General features: G+C 48.4%; 1 protein-coding gene across 3 annotated transcripts in view; it reads left to right on the top strand.

Annotated features, from left to right (window-relative positions):
- The window catches only part of Cracr2a (calcium release activated channel regulator 2A), a 101,589-nt gene that overhangs the window by 65,002 nt on the left and 21,961 nt on the right, over window positions 1-14,626 (top strand). For 2 of the 3 annotated variants that reach the window (XM_028881533.2, XM_037204126.1), the window contains exons 10-13: window positions 3,677-3,722; window positions 5,722-5,828; window positions 9,024-9,357; window positions 14,273-14,405. In XM_028881533.2, the coding sequence (XP_028737366.1) occupies window positions 3,677-3,722; window positions 5,722-5,828; window positions 9,024-9,357; window positions 14,273-14,405 (620 nt within the window). Of the gene's footprint in view, window positions 1-3,676; window positions 3,723-5,721; window positions 5,829-9,023; window positions 9,358-10,210; window positions 10,703-14,272; window positions 14,406-14,626 lie in introns of those variants that run through there. The other variant, XM_037204127.1, reaches the window with a different exon arrangement.

Here is a 14,626-nt window from a genome sequence, read left to right as displayed (position 1 = left end):
TGTTCCTAACTGGTTCTTATAACCTAAATTAACCCATATATTTTATCTGTGTTCTTCCACGAGGCTCATGGCCTCATCTCTGTACGCCCATCCTGCTTCCTCTGCATGTGGCTGGTGACCCCCCTTCCTTTTCCCCAGAGTTCTCTCTGCTCAGAAGTCCCGCCTAGACTCTCCTGCCTAGCTATTAGTTGTTCAGCTTTTTATTACACCAATCACAGGAATACATCTTCACACACTGTACAAATACCCCACAACAACCAAGAGTGCTCCCTTTCCCCCCATCACCAGCATATGGTTTGGACTGCTGAGTGCTACCCACTGGGAGACACGTGGTCATCTACTCACATGCCCACCTTCCTCTTTGTGGCAGGCTCTGCCTCATCCTTGGTGTCTTTGTAGGACAGTTCATGACCCTTGGTTGAGAAGGAGTAGGTCTGGATGGACAGCTACTCTATGGCCAGCGTACAATCTCACCTCCAGTGAAAACGTCAAGTCTCTCAGGTAGTGGTGAATTCTGGAATCAACCAAGAGCATCTTGGTGTTAGAGAAATGAAATCCGTGTCTGGCTGACTCTTACCTCAGCCGTGGGATGAGTGAATGCATCACACGTGGGGCTATGAAAGGAGTTTCCCAGTTCTAAACCCCACTGAAATGAGCTCAGAGTTCACTGGTCTAGAAAAAGTTTCCTACCAAGTGAAGCAAACACAGAAGGGCGAGGTTTTGGGTTTGTCTAGGTTTTCTATAGGCTCTTCCTGCCATCTGCTGATGACGTCATGGGGGAAAGTGATGACAGAGGGCTTGGGGTCCCCGTTGTTAAAGTGCAAGTGGTTTTGAGTCACTTCCGGGTATGTATGAAATGTCTTGTATCTGTTTTTGTGACAGCAAGGTGAGGCCATTGTCTGGCATCTTTAGTGGTGAAGAATTCAAAAAAGCCACCTGCGTCTGAGATGTGCTCTGCTTAGAATGAGAGAAACCAGGCCCTTCCTGGTTGGAATATGGAAGAGTTCCCAAGTGGCCATGTTCTACTCCATTAGAGACAAGGTCTTTGCTCTCAGGAGACTTTAGGAAGAGTACAAGATGCATAGGACACTGTTTGTTTTTTAACTTGTTTTTCTTCATTCTATTGTACTTTGAAAACGATAATGGCGGGGTGGACCATAGACCAAAGAGAATGAATGCGAAGGCCTGGGCATGGCTCTCTACACACGTTCATGAGTCTTTCTCTTGGAGGTCAGCCTTTGTGAGGTTCAGATGCACATGCTCGAAGGGAGCCTTTCTGTGCTATCACATGGTTACTCTAATTAAGCAAAGAAGAAGGAGGGGGCAGGACAGATTTCCTCATCCAGGAAATCACCAAGAATTTGGGGTGGGGGCGGTAGAGGTGAAATAGGGGGACAGTGGAATGTGGGGTGGTAGTGAGACAAGGACCATGGCTGGAGTATGAGGCATGACTTCCTTAACTCCTGCTCCTGTTCCTGCACAGAATGTATAAACAAAACAGAAAACAACACTGCATACTTTGCCAGGAAGGGAGGAGCTTGAAGGCCTTCTAAACCCTCATTCAAGTGGCCAGCTTACTGCTTAGCCAGCGCGAGGGTCCTTCAGACACAAGCAGCTCACTTTGCCATGGTCAGGGTTTACCTTCCATTCTTCTTCCCCAGACTTGTCCCAAAGGCCTGGCTGTCATTGAAAACAGTAAGATACACCAGCAGTGTTCTCTTCAAGAGGGATGGCTTTGCAGGTCCCACATCTTGATTGTCATTCCCTGGGACAGCCTGAAATCTGACCCTACAGGGCACAGGGCACTTAACAAAGTGCTTTGTTCACAGTCACATGGAGCAGATCACTGTATTATGATAACTAGTGCTTGGCCACTGCTGAGCCTGCTCTCCCCTTCAGAAGTATGAACTGGTCTATGGTCATCTTTACAAACTGATGCAGAATCACAGGCCTGAGCTGAGATGAGGGAGGGGACCCTCCCTCTTACATCAATGGAAGAACCTGTAGCTGGAGTTTTCTCCAGTCTTGCCTAGCACCACAGACCCTGCAACCACTTATAAAATAATCACTCAGAAACTTATATTAATTAAACTGCTGGGCCATTAGCTCAGGCCTACCACTGACTAGCTCTTACACTTAACTCAGCCCATTTCTGTTAATCTATGTGTCGCCATGTGTTCCGTGGCTTTACCTGCTGCCTTTACATGTTGCTCCCTGGACGGCAGGCTGGCATCTATTCCACTTGGCCTTCCTGTTCCCCCAATTCTCCTCTCTACTAGTCCTGCCTATACTCCCTGCATGGTTACTGGCCAATCAGCATTTATTTATCAATCAATCAATCATAGCGACATATTTTTACAGCAGATAGGACATCCCACAGCAAGAACCTCCATTTATTTGTGTCTAGTGCACCTCACAAACACCCCACCTCCTGTCCTGTTCTCTTACCCACGCTGAGCTTTCACTAAATCTTTAGGAACCTTCCACTTTCCACCTTCCCACTTGGTCTCCTGCTTCAGAAATAGCCAGAACAGGTTCACCGAGCTTGCTCCATGTTGCCAGCACCCATGTCTCCAACTCTGTGGAGGTGGTGTGAGCTCCCAGTGCTCCTAGCAAAGGCTACCGCCATGTCATCCCTGTTCCCGGCTGGGGTTCTCAACTGGATCCATGCTGTCTCGATCTGTTGGCTTTCACACTGTCTGCCATTCTTGATGTCTGGCTTTCTCGCCCGCAGTTCCACCCAAACTGTCCTTGACCATGTCACCAATGACTTCAACTTCTTCAAAAACATCAGTCCACTTTCAGGGCTGCACCTTTGTTACCAACAGTCTCCGCAGAATTTCTGAGGGGATCCTCTCAGTGCTGGAATCAGACCATGACACCCTCTGCCAGACATCCCACCCCACCGCACACAACCAATCCATGGCTTCATGTCTTGTCTGGAGTGACTATCAAAGCTCTTACTGTGGTCCAGGAGGCTGTGGTTAGTCAGGTCTTTCCCCACCCACTGTTCTTCGACTGCATCTCTTCGGGTGCCCTGTGTCCCTCCCTCCTGTTGCTCCCACACATGAATTTATCACAATCAAGCCTTTGCCCTGCTCAACCCTCTGCCCAAATATTCTTTCCCCAGACACCTGCCCAGCTCTCCTACCCTTGCTAGGGTTTGTCAGATGCTGCCTCACCAGCCAGGGCTTCCCTGACCACCCTGATTAAAATGCTTGACACTCTCTGGTTCTCCTTTCCCCATGTTCCTGCTTTGGTTTCCCAGTAGTGCTCACCCCCAGCCTAACACAAGCTTCCCGAGTCCAGAACTTTGTGGCTGTTCGCTTCTGCATCCTTGATGCTGAACAAAGTTTGGTAAGCAACTCATATTCCACGTGCGTTCATGGACAGATAAACTGGGAAGAGAAGGAGCCTACTGGAAGGGGGACATGCCATCCTGCCCTCAAGTGATGGTGGCTGAGTGTTCCTCAAGGGCAGTGTGTGTCACAAGACCACTCAGTCTTATCCCCCGCCTCTGAGCTGATTTACACATGAACTCTCTTCTGTCCATAGCCACATCCCTGGGCCTTCCATATCAGGCTTTCTCCTGCACCCATCTGGCTGGCTAATAGATGCCCCTAGATCTGTCAACTGCAGAGTCCATGTTTGAATAGCTTTCCTTTACTATCCACAGGGAAAGGAACAAACATCTCCGGGATGAACGGGACATGAGTTTTCAGGTAATTGGTTGACCAGTGCTCTCTTAGGACTGGGGCAGAGTTAGTCAAGGCCCAGGACTAATCTGATCCATGCCAGGACTGATCAAGACTGCCCTGACACTTATGGTATGTTAGGTCCTTTCTATGTGGGCAGGATGAAAGTGTAAGATATTATTCAAGCAATAAAAAGGTAATCACACATGGATCTTCCATAGAGGAAAATGCCTTCCTCTTGGCACAATCAGACTCATATGTTTAGAAGAACCATGCATTTCTTGGATGCAAAAGTGACCGTTGCATCCGTGAGATGGCGCCGTTGAAATGTCATTATCACCTGAAGTGAGAGACTTAGTTTGTTCTTTCGTTTAAATTTTTATCTCCTGATGAAAATCTCAAGCTTTATGCTGTCAGAGAGCAAATTTACAATGCACACACAGCTGTTGACACAGTTGATCTCACATACGTCTTCTGTACTCTATACAGACCCTCTCCTCTCCCACACCTGAGCATGGTGCTCCATACTTTCCAGACAGTGTGACGTTGTTCACAGGTCTTCACAGTGGGGCACACTGAAGAGACTCCAGAACACTGCACCTCCTTCTTCATCTCCCCTTTTAAGACAGGAGACACTGGATTCTCTGAAGGGGCAGGGCAGCTCGATAGGACTCCCTGATTGTAAGATTATCACACCATGAACTTGTGTGTCCCTGGAGAAGGCAGTGGTTACCTTTGCCCATGATCCCAACTGCTACAGAAGGAAAGGGAGTTCCTGTCCTCCTCCTCCCAGGTTGTAAGGATTTTTGAGAGAAAAAAAAAAAGTCTCGGCAGTGAGAGGGTGGTTGGTGCATGCCTTGGCTGAGCAATAACCTCGATACGGCCAGCCTCTGCGGACTGGTGTGCCCTGAATTAGGCCCTGCCCTGCTTGTGCCACTGTCCCAAGGGTCCTTCTCGTAACACTGCTTCTTTGACATCACCAGACAGCAGCAATCATCTCAGCTGCTCACCTGTGTGAACTATCAGAGCGAGACTTAAGCCTACACATGGTTGTCTGATCATGATAACGATTATAATTGTTTTAGAAGAAATACTGATTTTTTTTTTAACTTCAACCAAATGCTAACCTAATCCCTTCTCCTCATTTCCATTCACCTGCCAAACTCACTTTGTTTTGAAGGAGAGGAGGTGAAGGGAAGAGCACCAGGAGGAAATCAAAGAAAATGGGATAGAGCCCAGTTGATGCAGAATAAAAATTAAAGATCTGCCTGGAATCATTAGAGTCATGCCCTCGGGGGTGCTGGGGGCTCAGCAGTTCCCCCTCTCATTAGGAGTCCACCGGAAGCATGGGGTGGCTGATGAAGGCACAACTCTCCCTGTGATCTGACTTCCCATGTCTCCTGGAGGAAGTCTGTTCCAGAGTCTTGGCAAAGGGGTTCTGAGCCCTGCTGCTCTCAGGTTCTGTGGCACAGGTATCTGGGCAGCTCATCCACATCCAGCCTGCTTCCACAAAGGACTGCAGAGGTCTTAGGCTAGTGAGGGTGTGGTGGACAGAGCCCTGAGCTAACTGGCCCTCTGGGCGGTTCCCTATCTCAATACCTCATGGGCTTTGGTGGGAAAGGGAGATTAGAGCCACAAGGAAGAATGTGACCTAAAATACCAGGAGCTTTTGGACTCTGTAAATATTTTTCTATGTAGTAAATAGCTTTGTCTTCTTTTTGATCTCTTGCAAATTACCAGTGTTCCTGTGAAGAGTCTCACACAGGAGGCCCCAGGCTCTCCACTCTGTATTCCCTCCTCTGAGTGTATTTCTGGAAAGGAGGTGGAGGAATCCTAGTTGGGATTGGGGGTGGGGAGGAAAAACAGGGTAGTGGGTGACTGAAGGCTGGGGGGGGGGGCAGTGAGTGGAGGGAGAGCCTGCCCTGCTCTCTCATTTAGAGTCCTGTCTAGAGCCTTCCCTCATTTCTGCTCAAGCATGGAGACAGATCCACAGACATGGATCTCAGGGCATTTTGTGTTTCTGCAGAAAGATAAGGCGGCCAAGGCAAACACAGCTGCTTCCAAGGCAAGCAAGAAGCAGAGATCTGGCTCTGTGATCGGCAAATATGTGGATGGCAGGGGAATTCTCAGGAGGTAAGCCATCACCCGCCATTCCTCCTCCCTCCATTCATTCTCACGCTTTTGGGGAGCTGCATCTGGGGCCACATTTACAAGTCTTTGAGGTGTGGCTCTGCTAGGGAGGCCTGAGGTCAGTCTCACTTACTCGCCTTGAATCATGGAGGACATGGCCCTCTCTGCTGTGACATCCAGCTGGAGGGGGACTAGGCAGAGCAAACCTATAGGACAGACACCTCCATCTCTGAGGCCCTCCTGCCCTGCTATGGGTTTGCAGAGAGGGGCTGATGGGAACTGCAGACCAATTCAGAAGGTGAGGAGGAAGAGGAGGGAAAGGAAGAGGGGGAAGAGAAGGTCAGGGTGGGAGTGATGCAGGGCGTGGCCGGGCAGTGCTCCACTTCCTGGACCCACTTGGGTTTTCTAGAATATAATTATACTGACTGTGAGCTGAGTTAAAATGTTGTATAGAATCACCATTAGCCGAAACCCTTTAGAGACAAAATTAGGGCTTGTGATTGACAGATCATTCCAATGATTCATATTTAACTAACTCAAGGACAACATGTTTTGTTGCTGTTGGAGGGCACATGAATTGAGCTTGAAATGGGTTGGCTTGCTGCTCATTCACACAGACAAGCCAGTCCCCTCCTCATCCTCTTTTGAGCAGGTCCTCACTCCATCCACATGGATGGTGAGGAGAGCCTATGGCGGCTAATCCCTCCAGTATCAGATTGAGGGAGAAGATGTGTAAACCCACTCACAGAGAAGATGTGCAAACATGGACTGAAAATATGTGTAAAGAAAAAGTGACTTTGGGATGGAAATGGGCCAATCGGGGAAACCCCTGGGTTAAATCATCATGAATTATCTCTCAATAACTCAATAATAAGCTACAGTCTGGAAGCTAAATTTCTACACTAGTATTTGTTAGCCTGTTGGTTTCTCAGAACTGAGTGTATTTCTAGATTGATTGATTTGACGGTCATTTGTAGATTACCTACGCTGCATCTGACATTCTTTCAGGTTTTGTGATATTCCCACTCTGTCTATCCACTAGCAAATGCTCATTTAATAGCTAGGTATTGAGCGGCCACTATTTGTGACATCCAGCGTCAGTCTCTGGAGCAGAGGCTTGCAAAATAGACCCTTCCCTCCTTCGTGAGCTCACAGCCAGGCGGCAGAAATAGAAAATAATCCGCTCAACATCAAAGTGTGCACTCTGAATTCCAATATCGATTTTGGCAAAAGCAGCTACTCTCTCTCCTGCTGGCAGGAAGTGTTTGGTGGCAAAACAAAGATGAGCTTAGACATGCTAAGCTGACGCCATTACGGAATGTCAACAGCACTTGAGATGTTCCCAAATAAAACACTTTTTCCAAGAAGAGCTTCATTTTAGGGCACACTTAAATGCTTGTTTCTTTTTCTGGTTGAAAACCTTTGGGAAAATATGTGTCGTGTGTGTGTGTGTGTGTGTGTGTGTGTGTGTGTGTGTGTGTGTGTGTCTGCTTACACGTGTATGTACATGTTCACATTGCATACAGAAGCAGCTAAGAATGGACAGGGATACTGTGTTCTGAACTAGATAGTTGGGTAATGGGCTCAATAGCGTACAGAGGAAGGGTGTTGGAAAGAAGCCAGCTGGCTTCTGTTTAACCTGTTTCCTAAGTAGAAAGGTGCTCAAATTGCTATAAATCTTTTACTCTCTATCCAAACCAATTCACCGCTGTTAAAAGTAAACACTGTCTTAATTTGCCCTTCAGAATCACAGCTAGCTTCAGAAAGTGATGGGTTCACTTTGATTTTCTTTTTCCTTTCTATTGTTGGCCTTAAGAAGACCAAATACGTTTACAGAGCAAGTTCTAGGACAGGCTCCAAAGCTACACAGAGAAACCTTGTCCTGAAAACAAAACAAAACAAAACAAAACAAAAAACAAAAAACAAAAAAAAACCCCAAAAACAAAAACAACAAAACAAAACCAAAAGCCAGGGGCAAGGCCAATGGTGTTTCTCTTGAATTTCACTGTTCCTGTGTCCCTTGATCCAGTCCCTTCCTCCCTTTCTCCTTTGACCTTGTCACCTTGCCAGTTTATCTGCAATTCTTTCCACGCATTCATGTGTATATGCACGTGCATGTGCGTGCATGCATATATGTTCATAGATCATGCCTGTTTCCTTTGAAGTACTCTCATTTTGAACTGTTTGCTAAGACAGAGAAGGAACTCCAGTGTTCTGGAGACGTGTGCAGACTTTGCTCTCCAAACTCTTAGAAAATACAGCCTGTGCTTCTCCCTGTGCCCCGACTGCCCAGGCCCTTCTTCCTTCCACCTCCAACTGTCTTCTTTGCTCAGAGCACCCAAATGCTTCCAGAAGCAAGTATTTACTGAAGTCTTCCAGGGCCCCTGCTCTTCCCTCTACTCCAGGAACTCAGAAAGGGAGAGGAAGGAGATGGGGAGGGATGTGCTTTCTGACCCAAGCCCATTCATAAAGATCTGTCTCTGAGTCAGGGGACATCTGTCATAGGTGAGAGGAGGTTCCCCACAGTAACAGTACTCCTACACTGCTGAGGGATGCTGTGTGGACAGGTGCTATGCGAGAGTGCCCAGTGTGGGTGTGCCCTGTGTGGGTGTGCCCTGTGTGGGTGTGCCCTGTGTGGGTGTGTGCTACGTGGTCATCCTCTCCTATGCATTCTCTTATATATGAATAGACTGGGTAGACAGACCCTGATTTGAGGTGGGGGAACCGAGGTGTGAGGAAGTGATGTCTTTCCGTAAGGACACGCAGTTAATGGGGGCATGTAGTGGGAGCAGAGCCCAACCACCTTCTTGTCCTCCCAGGGTCCTGGAGCTCCAACCCCGCTCATTCCTCTCCTCATTTCCTTCCCATCACTAACAACCCAGCTCATAAGAATATAGTCGTGTTGTTTGTGGCTTCGGTCCTCCTCTGGTCCAGCACCGCATGAGGACAGGGCCTTTTCGAGTTGATACCTGGTGATAATCTTCATGAGCATCTTCTCTCTGGCCATGGCTGTGGCTGTGGCCGTGGCAGTGGTAGCAGGTGTCAGCCCTTATGAGGCTGTCAAAACATGAGCTGAGGGATGGCTCCCCTTCCTCAGCGCTCTCTCCAGTGCCACCTGCAGGCAAGTACCTCTCCACTTCGGTACTGATAGTTTATCATTTCCTCCTATTTATCTTCCTCCCACCCCCATCCTGATAGCCAGTCAGTGGAGGAGGATGAGGCGTTCAGCATCCTGAGGAGGAGGAGCTCTGTGGGCCTGAGTGCATATCTCCTGGCAGAGGAGGAGCCGGGAACTGGGGAGCCAGGGGCTGGGGTTCCACGCCGCCAGACATTCCGCAGAATCATCTCCATTGAGGAAGACCCCCTGCCTCAGCTCCTGGAAGGTGGCTTTGAGAAGCCACTGAGCAAATGTCCAGAAGAAGAGGAGGTCTTTGACCAGGAGGCAAAAGGACACAACATGGCAGCCCCAGCCTCGGAACTCCTCCCTACATCCCCCCGAGGGCAGCCTGTCGGGAAAGAAGCCCTCTACAAGGTAAGGTCCAGGCAATGCTACTGAGATATGCCCCCTTATCTTTGAGCCCAGGAGCCCCAAAGGACACTCAGGAGCCCAGCTGCAGTGGGTATGGGGATTCACCATATTCTGTGTCCCAAAGGTTGCCTTCCCTTCCTTCCACCTTCTCAGCTGAGCATCATAGATTCAATAAATTCTCCTTGTTAACTGTTCTGTTCCCCCGTATTTCACACTCTCTCTTCTAACTTAGACTTGAAGCGTTATTGAACACCTGCTGGAGTCAGTGTCTGCTAAGATCCATTACAAGTGGTCATTTGGTACAGCTCTGTCCAGCGCGCACGCTGCCATCTTTCCATTGATCTCAGCCGGCCACGCCTCTTCCATTCCCCAGTGTCCTGTGTACTCTGCCCTCCCTCTCCTCACTTAGATTTCCCTCTGAATTCTGTAAGGAGAGCAGTTCAAGTGACTCCTGTTACCAAATGCTCTCTAGAAGGGTGATGCCTCTTGGCCTTGTGGGAACTATGTCCCTCTGCTGGTTTGTAACTTGACCCTTGATACTGGCCATCCAACTCTTGGCCAGGATCACAATATGTGACCAAGAGGTCTGTAAGAGACAGGCCTGGAGGAGAAGGCTGTGCTCCTGTGTGCTGAGTCCTGTCTTCACTGTGGTCTGATGGATGAGCCTGACAAATATTGTCCCCACTGCCAGAAGGAGAAGCTGGAGCCCAGAAGGAGAAGCTGGAGCCCAGAAGGAGAAGCTGGAGCCCAGAGGGAGAAGCTGGGGCAGCCACCTCTCTGCTGGGCTCTTAGCGTAAGGGTGCCCAGCACACACGCCTCTGAAGCTGTGCGTTCTGTAACTGCTCTTCCCTCACAGAGCACCCCAGTACCCCCAAGTCTCCTCACAAGGCTGTGCCGCCATTTTGACGCAACAGGAGAGAGAATAAAGAGGGTCAGTTGTGTGAAAGGCAGACCTCTGTGAGGCATGCCGCCCTTCTGGAGAGAACCTGGTCATGGGAACCAAGTACCATGACCTTTCAACTGACACTTCTCCTCCTAGTGAAAAGTCAAGACTGTAAGTACTGTTCAGAACAGAAGAACACCAACAAAATAAGGCAACTATGGGACATAGATTACATTATAATAATTTAGTAGACTATTACATCCCTGCTAAAAGATTCCAAAAAATCTTTAGTGACTCAGAGGGATTTGTATTGTTGAATAATTATGATAATTGGGATAAAATTATATATGTATAGATATACTTATTTCTCAAATCCACTTGAATAAAACATTTTCTCATATCTATAAAGGCTGAAAATACATAAAAATGTGAATAGTGACTATCTCAGATTATAAAGAATTTTTACTTTTATTCCTATAACCATATATTTCCCAAGCTTAGAGATTAAAATCCATCGATTTAAATTTTTAATATTTATTTTATTTGTTAATGTGTGCAGAGGTCAAAGGACAACTTTCGAGAGTCGGTTCTCTTCTTCCACTGAGGGGGTCCCCAGGAGAGAGCTCAGGTTGTCGTCAGCCTTGGGGGCGGTGCCCTTGTCACCGAGCCAGCTCGCCAGCCCAGAACGCATCATTTCTGTTTGGACTTTTTCGTTTTCCGATTTGGGTTCTGGGTGTTACTGTTGCTTCTTTGTCTGTCTGTTTTGTGGTGTTGGGGACAGAAACTCAGGGTCCTGTGATGGGGGGCAAACCCTTTATGTGTTAGATACACCCTGACCCTCGCTGTTTAAGCATGTGGGAGGGAAAGAAAAACGGCAGCGTATGTCCTGATGTCACATCCAGGCCTCCTTTACCTCGCCTGTCCCTCAACCCATCTGTCTGTCACCTGACAGATGGACTGTCCCCAAGAAAGGAGAGCAGGCTGAAGGACTGCCCCACTCTTGTGAGTTAAGCTGCCTGTATCTGGGCCATTATGGCATTATAGGCTGGTGCCTGAAAAGCAGAGTTCTTCCCAGGAAAGGGACAAGGTCGCCATGGGCGGAAGGCCGGGCAACACCGCAGTCACAGCCACAGCCACATCTCTACCACCTCCACCTCGGATTTCCCGTTCCCACCTCTTACCCATGCCTGTTCTGCCACACTTGGCTTAAACAAATGACAGTTGGAGGTACCTGGACAAGAGACAGGCAGGAGACAGTGCCCTGTGTATTCAGTGGATAAAGAAAATAGGGCAGAGGACATTGTTTTAATTTTATCTTAAATTCTTGTCGTCGTTGTCGTTGACCTTAAATTTTTTCCTAACTGCTGCATTCCCCTCTCCACCCAAGTCTATTGGTGACTTTGCTCTGAAATCCAGTGCTGCTCATATCAGCTGTGCTTTGCTATAGTGTTTGCTCAGCCAGATAAGCTAATTCCCTCAAATCCACTTTTAAATCCACCCAAAGAGCCCCCTCCCCCTCTGCTCGGCAGGGCTGAGCTGAGCTTGAAGGTGAGGCGTGTGATCAGATAGTGCTCTGGAAGGATTGGCTGCCCACACCCTCACACCACCTCCTGCTCAATTTGTGTCCCAGAGAAAGTTCAGCCATCCTGGGATCACAGTCCCAGGCTGGTGGCAGTCTAGTCCTTCTTTGTTCTCTGGAGCTCAATGAACAGAGCAGTGTGTGGTTGCCTGTGAAGACTTCCCTCCTGCTTTCCTGAGTGGAAGGGTGTACTAGTTTGGATTCTCTGTTGCCAGGAGAAAACAAACCAACACTGACCAAAACCAACTGAAAGGGAAAAAAGAGTTTATCTTACAACTTCCAGGTCACAGTCCATCACTGAATCACTGAAGGAAGTCAGAACAGGAACTCAGGCAGGAACTGAAGCAAATACCTCGAAGGAATGCTGCTTCTGGCTTTCTCTCCATGACTTGCTTGGTTTACTCTTTTATACAACCTAGGACACCTGTCCAGGGGTGGTACTATCAACAGTGGACTGGGCCCTCCCATATCAATCATCAATCAAGAACATACCTCTCAGCCTTGCCTACGGGCCAGTCTGATGGAGGCAATTCCTTCAATGGCTCCTTTTTCCAGATGATTCTAGCTTGTGTCAAGTTGACAAAAACTAACCACACAAGAGCTATCCATGGCAGATAACTATGTCACAACTGAAGTTGAAGAGAGGAGACAAAGGCCATGTGCAGAGACTCAAGAGGGTCTCCATTCCACCAGAGGCTATATCCTGTTGGTGACTTCTGGAGACACATGAACATTAACATCTATTTATTATAGACAGAGCACCTATGGCAGAGTAAATAAATGATTCCATCCAGTGAGAGAGCTAGTGGACTAATTGGGGTTCCTTACCAGAGTGTGGGTGAATGTAACACAAATCTTAAAAGGTCTTATTGGGAAAAAAAAAAAAACAGAGCCAGATATTGGGGTAAAAACTGAAAGATCAGAGAGAAAGAACAAAAGAACAAGCCAGCCACATTCTTACCTCTACGAAATCCTCAGGAGAGAGAGAGAGAGAGGGAGAGAGAGAGGGAGAGAGATCCTGTTTCCTCACGCCTTATATACCTTTCTGTGCCCTGCCATCTTACTTCTGGGATTAAAGGCATGAGTGCTTCCCAAGCAAAGACATGAGATCTCAAGTGCTGGGATTAAAGGTGTGTGCCACCACACCTGGCTCTGTTCCCAGTGTGGCCTTGAACTCACAGAGATCCAGATTGGATTAAGGGTGTGTGCCACCACTGTCTGCCCTCCTCTATGTCTTATCTAGTGGCTGACTCTGTCCTCTGATCCCCAGATAAGTTTTATTGGGGTACACAATATATCACCACAGATGAATAACTCACAGCAGCTGTATCACCAACTAGCCCACCCCAGCAAGGGTGATGACTCCAGAAAGCTGTATCATTGGCACCCCCTGCACAACTTGCAAGCACCTCCCTCCTCCAGAGAATCTCATACCCCAGACCAGTCGTCTCTGTTTATGTAACCTTAAGGAGTCTTGTGAATTTTGGAGTGTTCAGGGCTTCTGAAGCCTCCTAAGTTTCTTGAGTCTTAGGAAACATCTCCTGGAGAGATGCTTTAAGTTAAAGGAGTGGTACCCAGTCCTGTGGAGGTCTTCTATCTCTCTCCTCTCCCTTCCAAAGACTACCTTATGGTCATAGTTTGCTTTCTGTCACTGTGAAAAACACCATGACCAAAAGCAACTTGAGGAGGGAAGGGTTTATTTCAACTTACAGCTCATAGTTATGAAGGGAAGCCAGAGAAGGAACACAAGGCAAGAACCAGAAAGCAGGAACTGAAGCAGAGGCCGTTGAAGATGCTGCTTACTGGCTTGCTTCCCAGGGCTTGCTCAGCCTGCTTTCTTGTAGCACCCAAGACCACCTGTGCAAGGGGGCACCATTCACAGTGAACTGAGCCCTTCCACACAATCATTAATCAAGAAAATGCCCTACAGACTTCCCCACGGGCCAATCTGATGGAGGCATTTTCTCAATTGAAGTTCCTTCTTCCCAGATGACCCTATCTTATGTTAAGTTGACAAAAACAAAACAAACAAACCCAGCACACTTGTCTTCCCCTGCCCCCTATAGAGAATTCTACCTTCTTCCTAAGGCCCTGCTTCCTGGACCTTTGGCCCTTTCTCATGCTCATCTCCAGTGCTCTGGGAACCCACACTCTCAATAACTGTTTACATTCCTGGCTCATCCACTCCATCAGCCAGGGCCTGCCTGCTTGTCCCAAAGTCCTATCAGGCATGAACATATGTGAAAGGCTGTTATTTCTCCTAACGATCTCTTGTTCACGCTAGAAGGAGCCCCATGCTCCAAGATCTGTGCTAGCTGCGTTCTGGGGCAGAAGTGGCCTCCCTGGTTCTGGGGTCTCAATGGAGACCCCACTGCAGTGATAATAAAAGGCAACCTGGCAGCAGCAGGGGCTAGTGGCCACACCCAACAGGTGGTCAGACTGTCTTTCATCCCCAGGAGGAACGCATTCCCTCTACCCCAGATCGGCTCTTCAAGATTGTGTTTGTGGGTGATTCTGCTGTGGGGAAGACATCCTTCCTGAGGAGGCTCTGTGAGGCCCGCTTCTCCCCAGGCTTGGCGGCTACTGTGGGTGAGTTCTCTGCTCAAGGAGGGAAGAATGCTGGCACTGGCTGTTGAGTGGTGGGCTAACAGGAACATGGAGAAGCCCATCTCCCCTGGCACCGCTAGGCTGCTAAGCTCATGGTGTGTGGGTGGGGTGGGGTGAGTGCTTCATAGTTCCGGTTTTGTATTTGGGGAGTTGAGGTTGACAAAAGGTGCGGTTGAGGTCTTTGGTCCCCTCTGTGAGCCTCC

This window comes from Peromyscus leucopus, chromosome 3 (assembly GCF_004664715.2).
Source record: "Peromyscus leucopus breed LL Stock chromosome 3, UCI_PerLeu_2.1, whole genome shotgun sequence".
In the NCBI taxonomy this organism is placed as follows: Eukaryota; Metazoa; Chordata; class Mammalia; order Rodentia; family Cricetidae; genus Peromyscus; species Peromyscus leucopus.
Note: the sequence above shows the minus strand (reverse complement) of the source record. Positions and strands in the feature narration are given on the sequence as shown.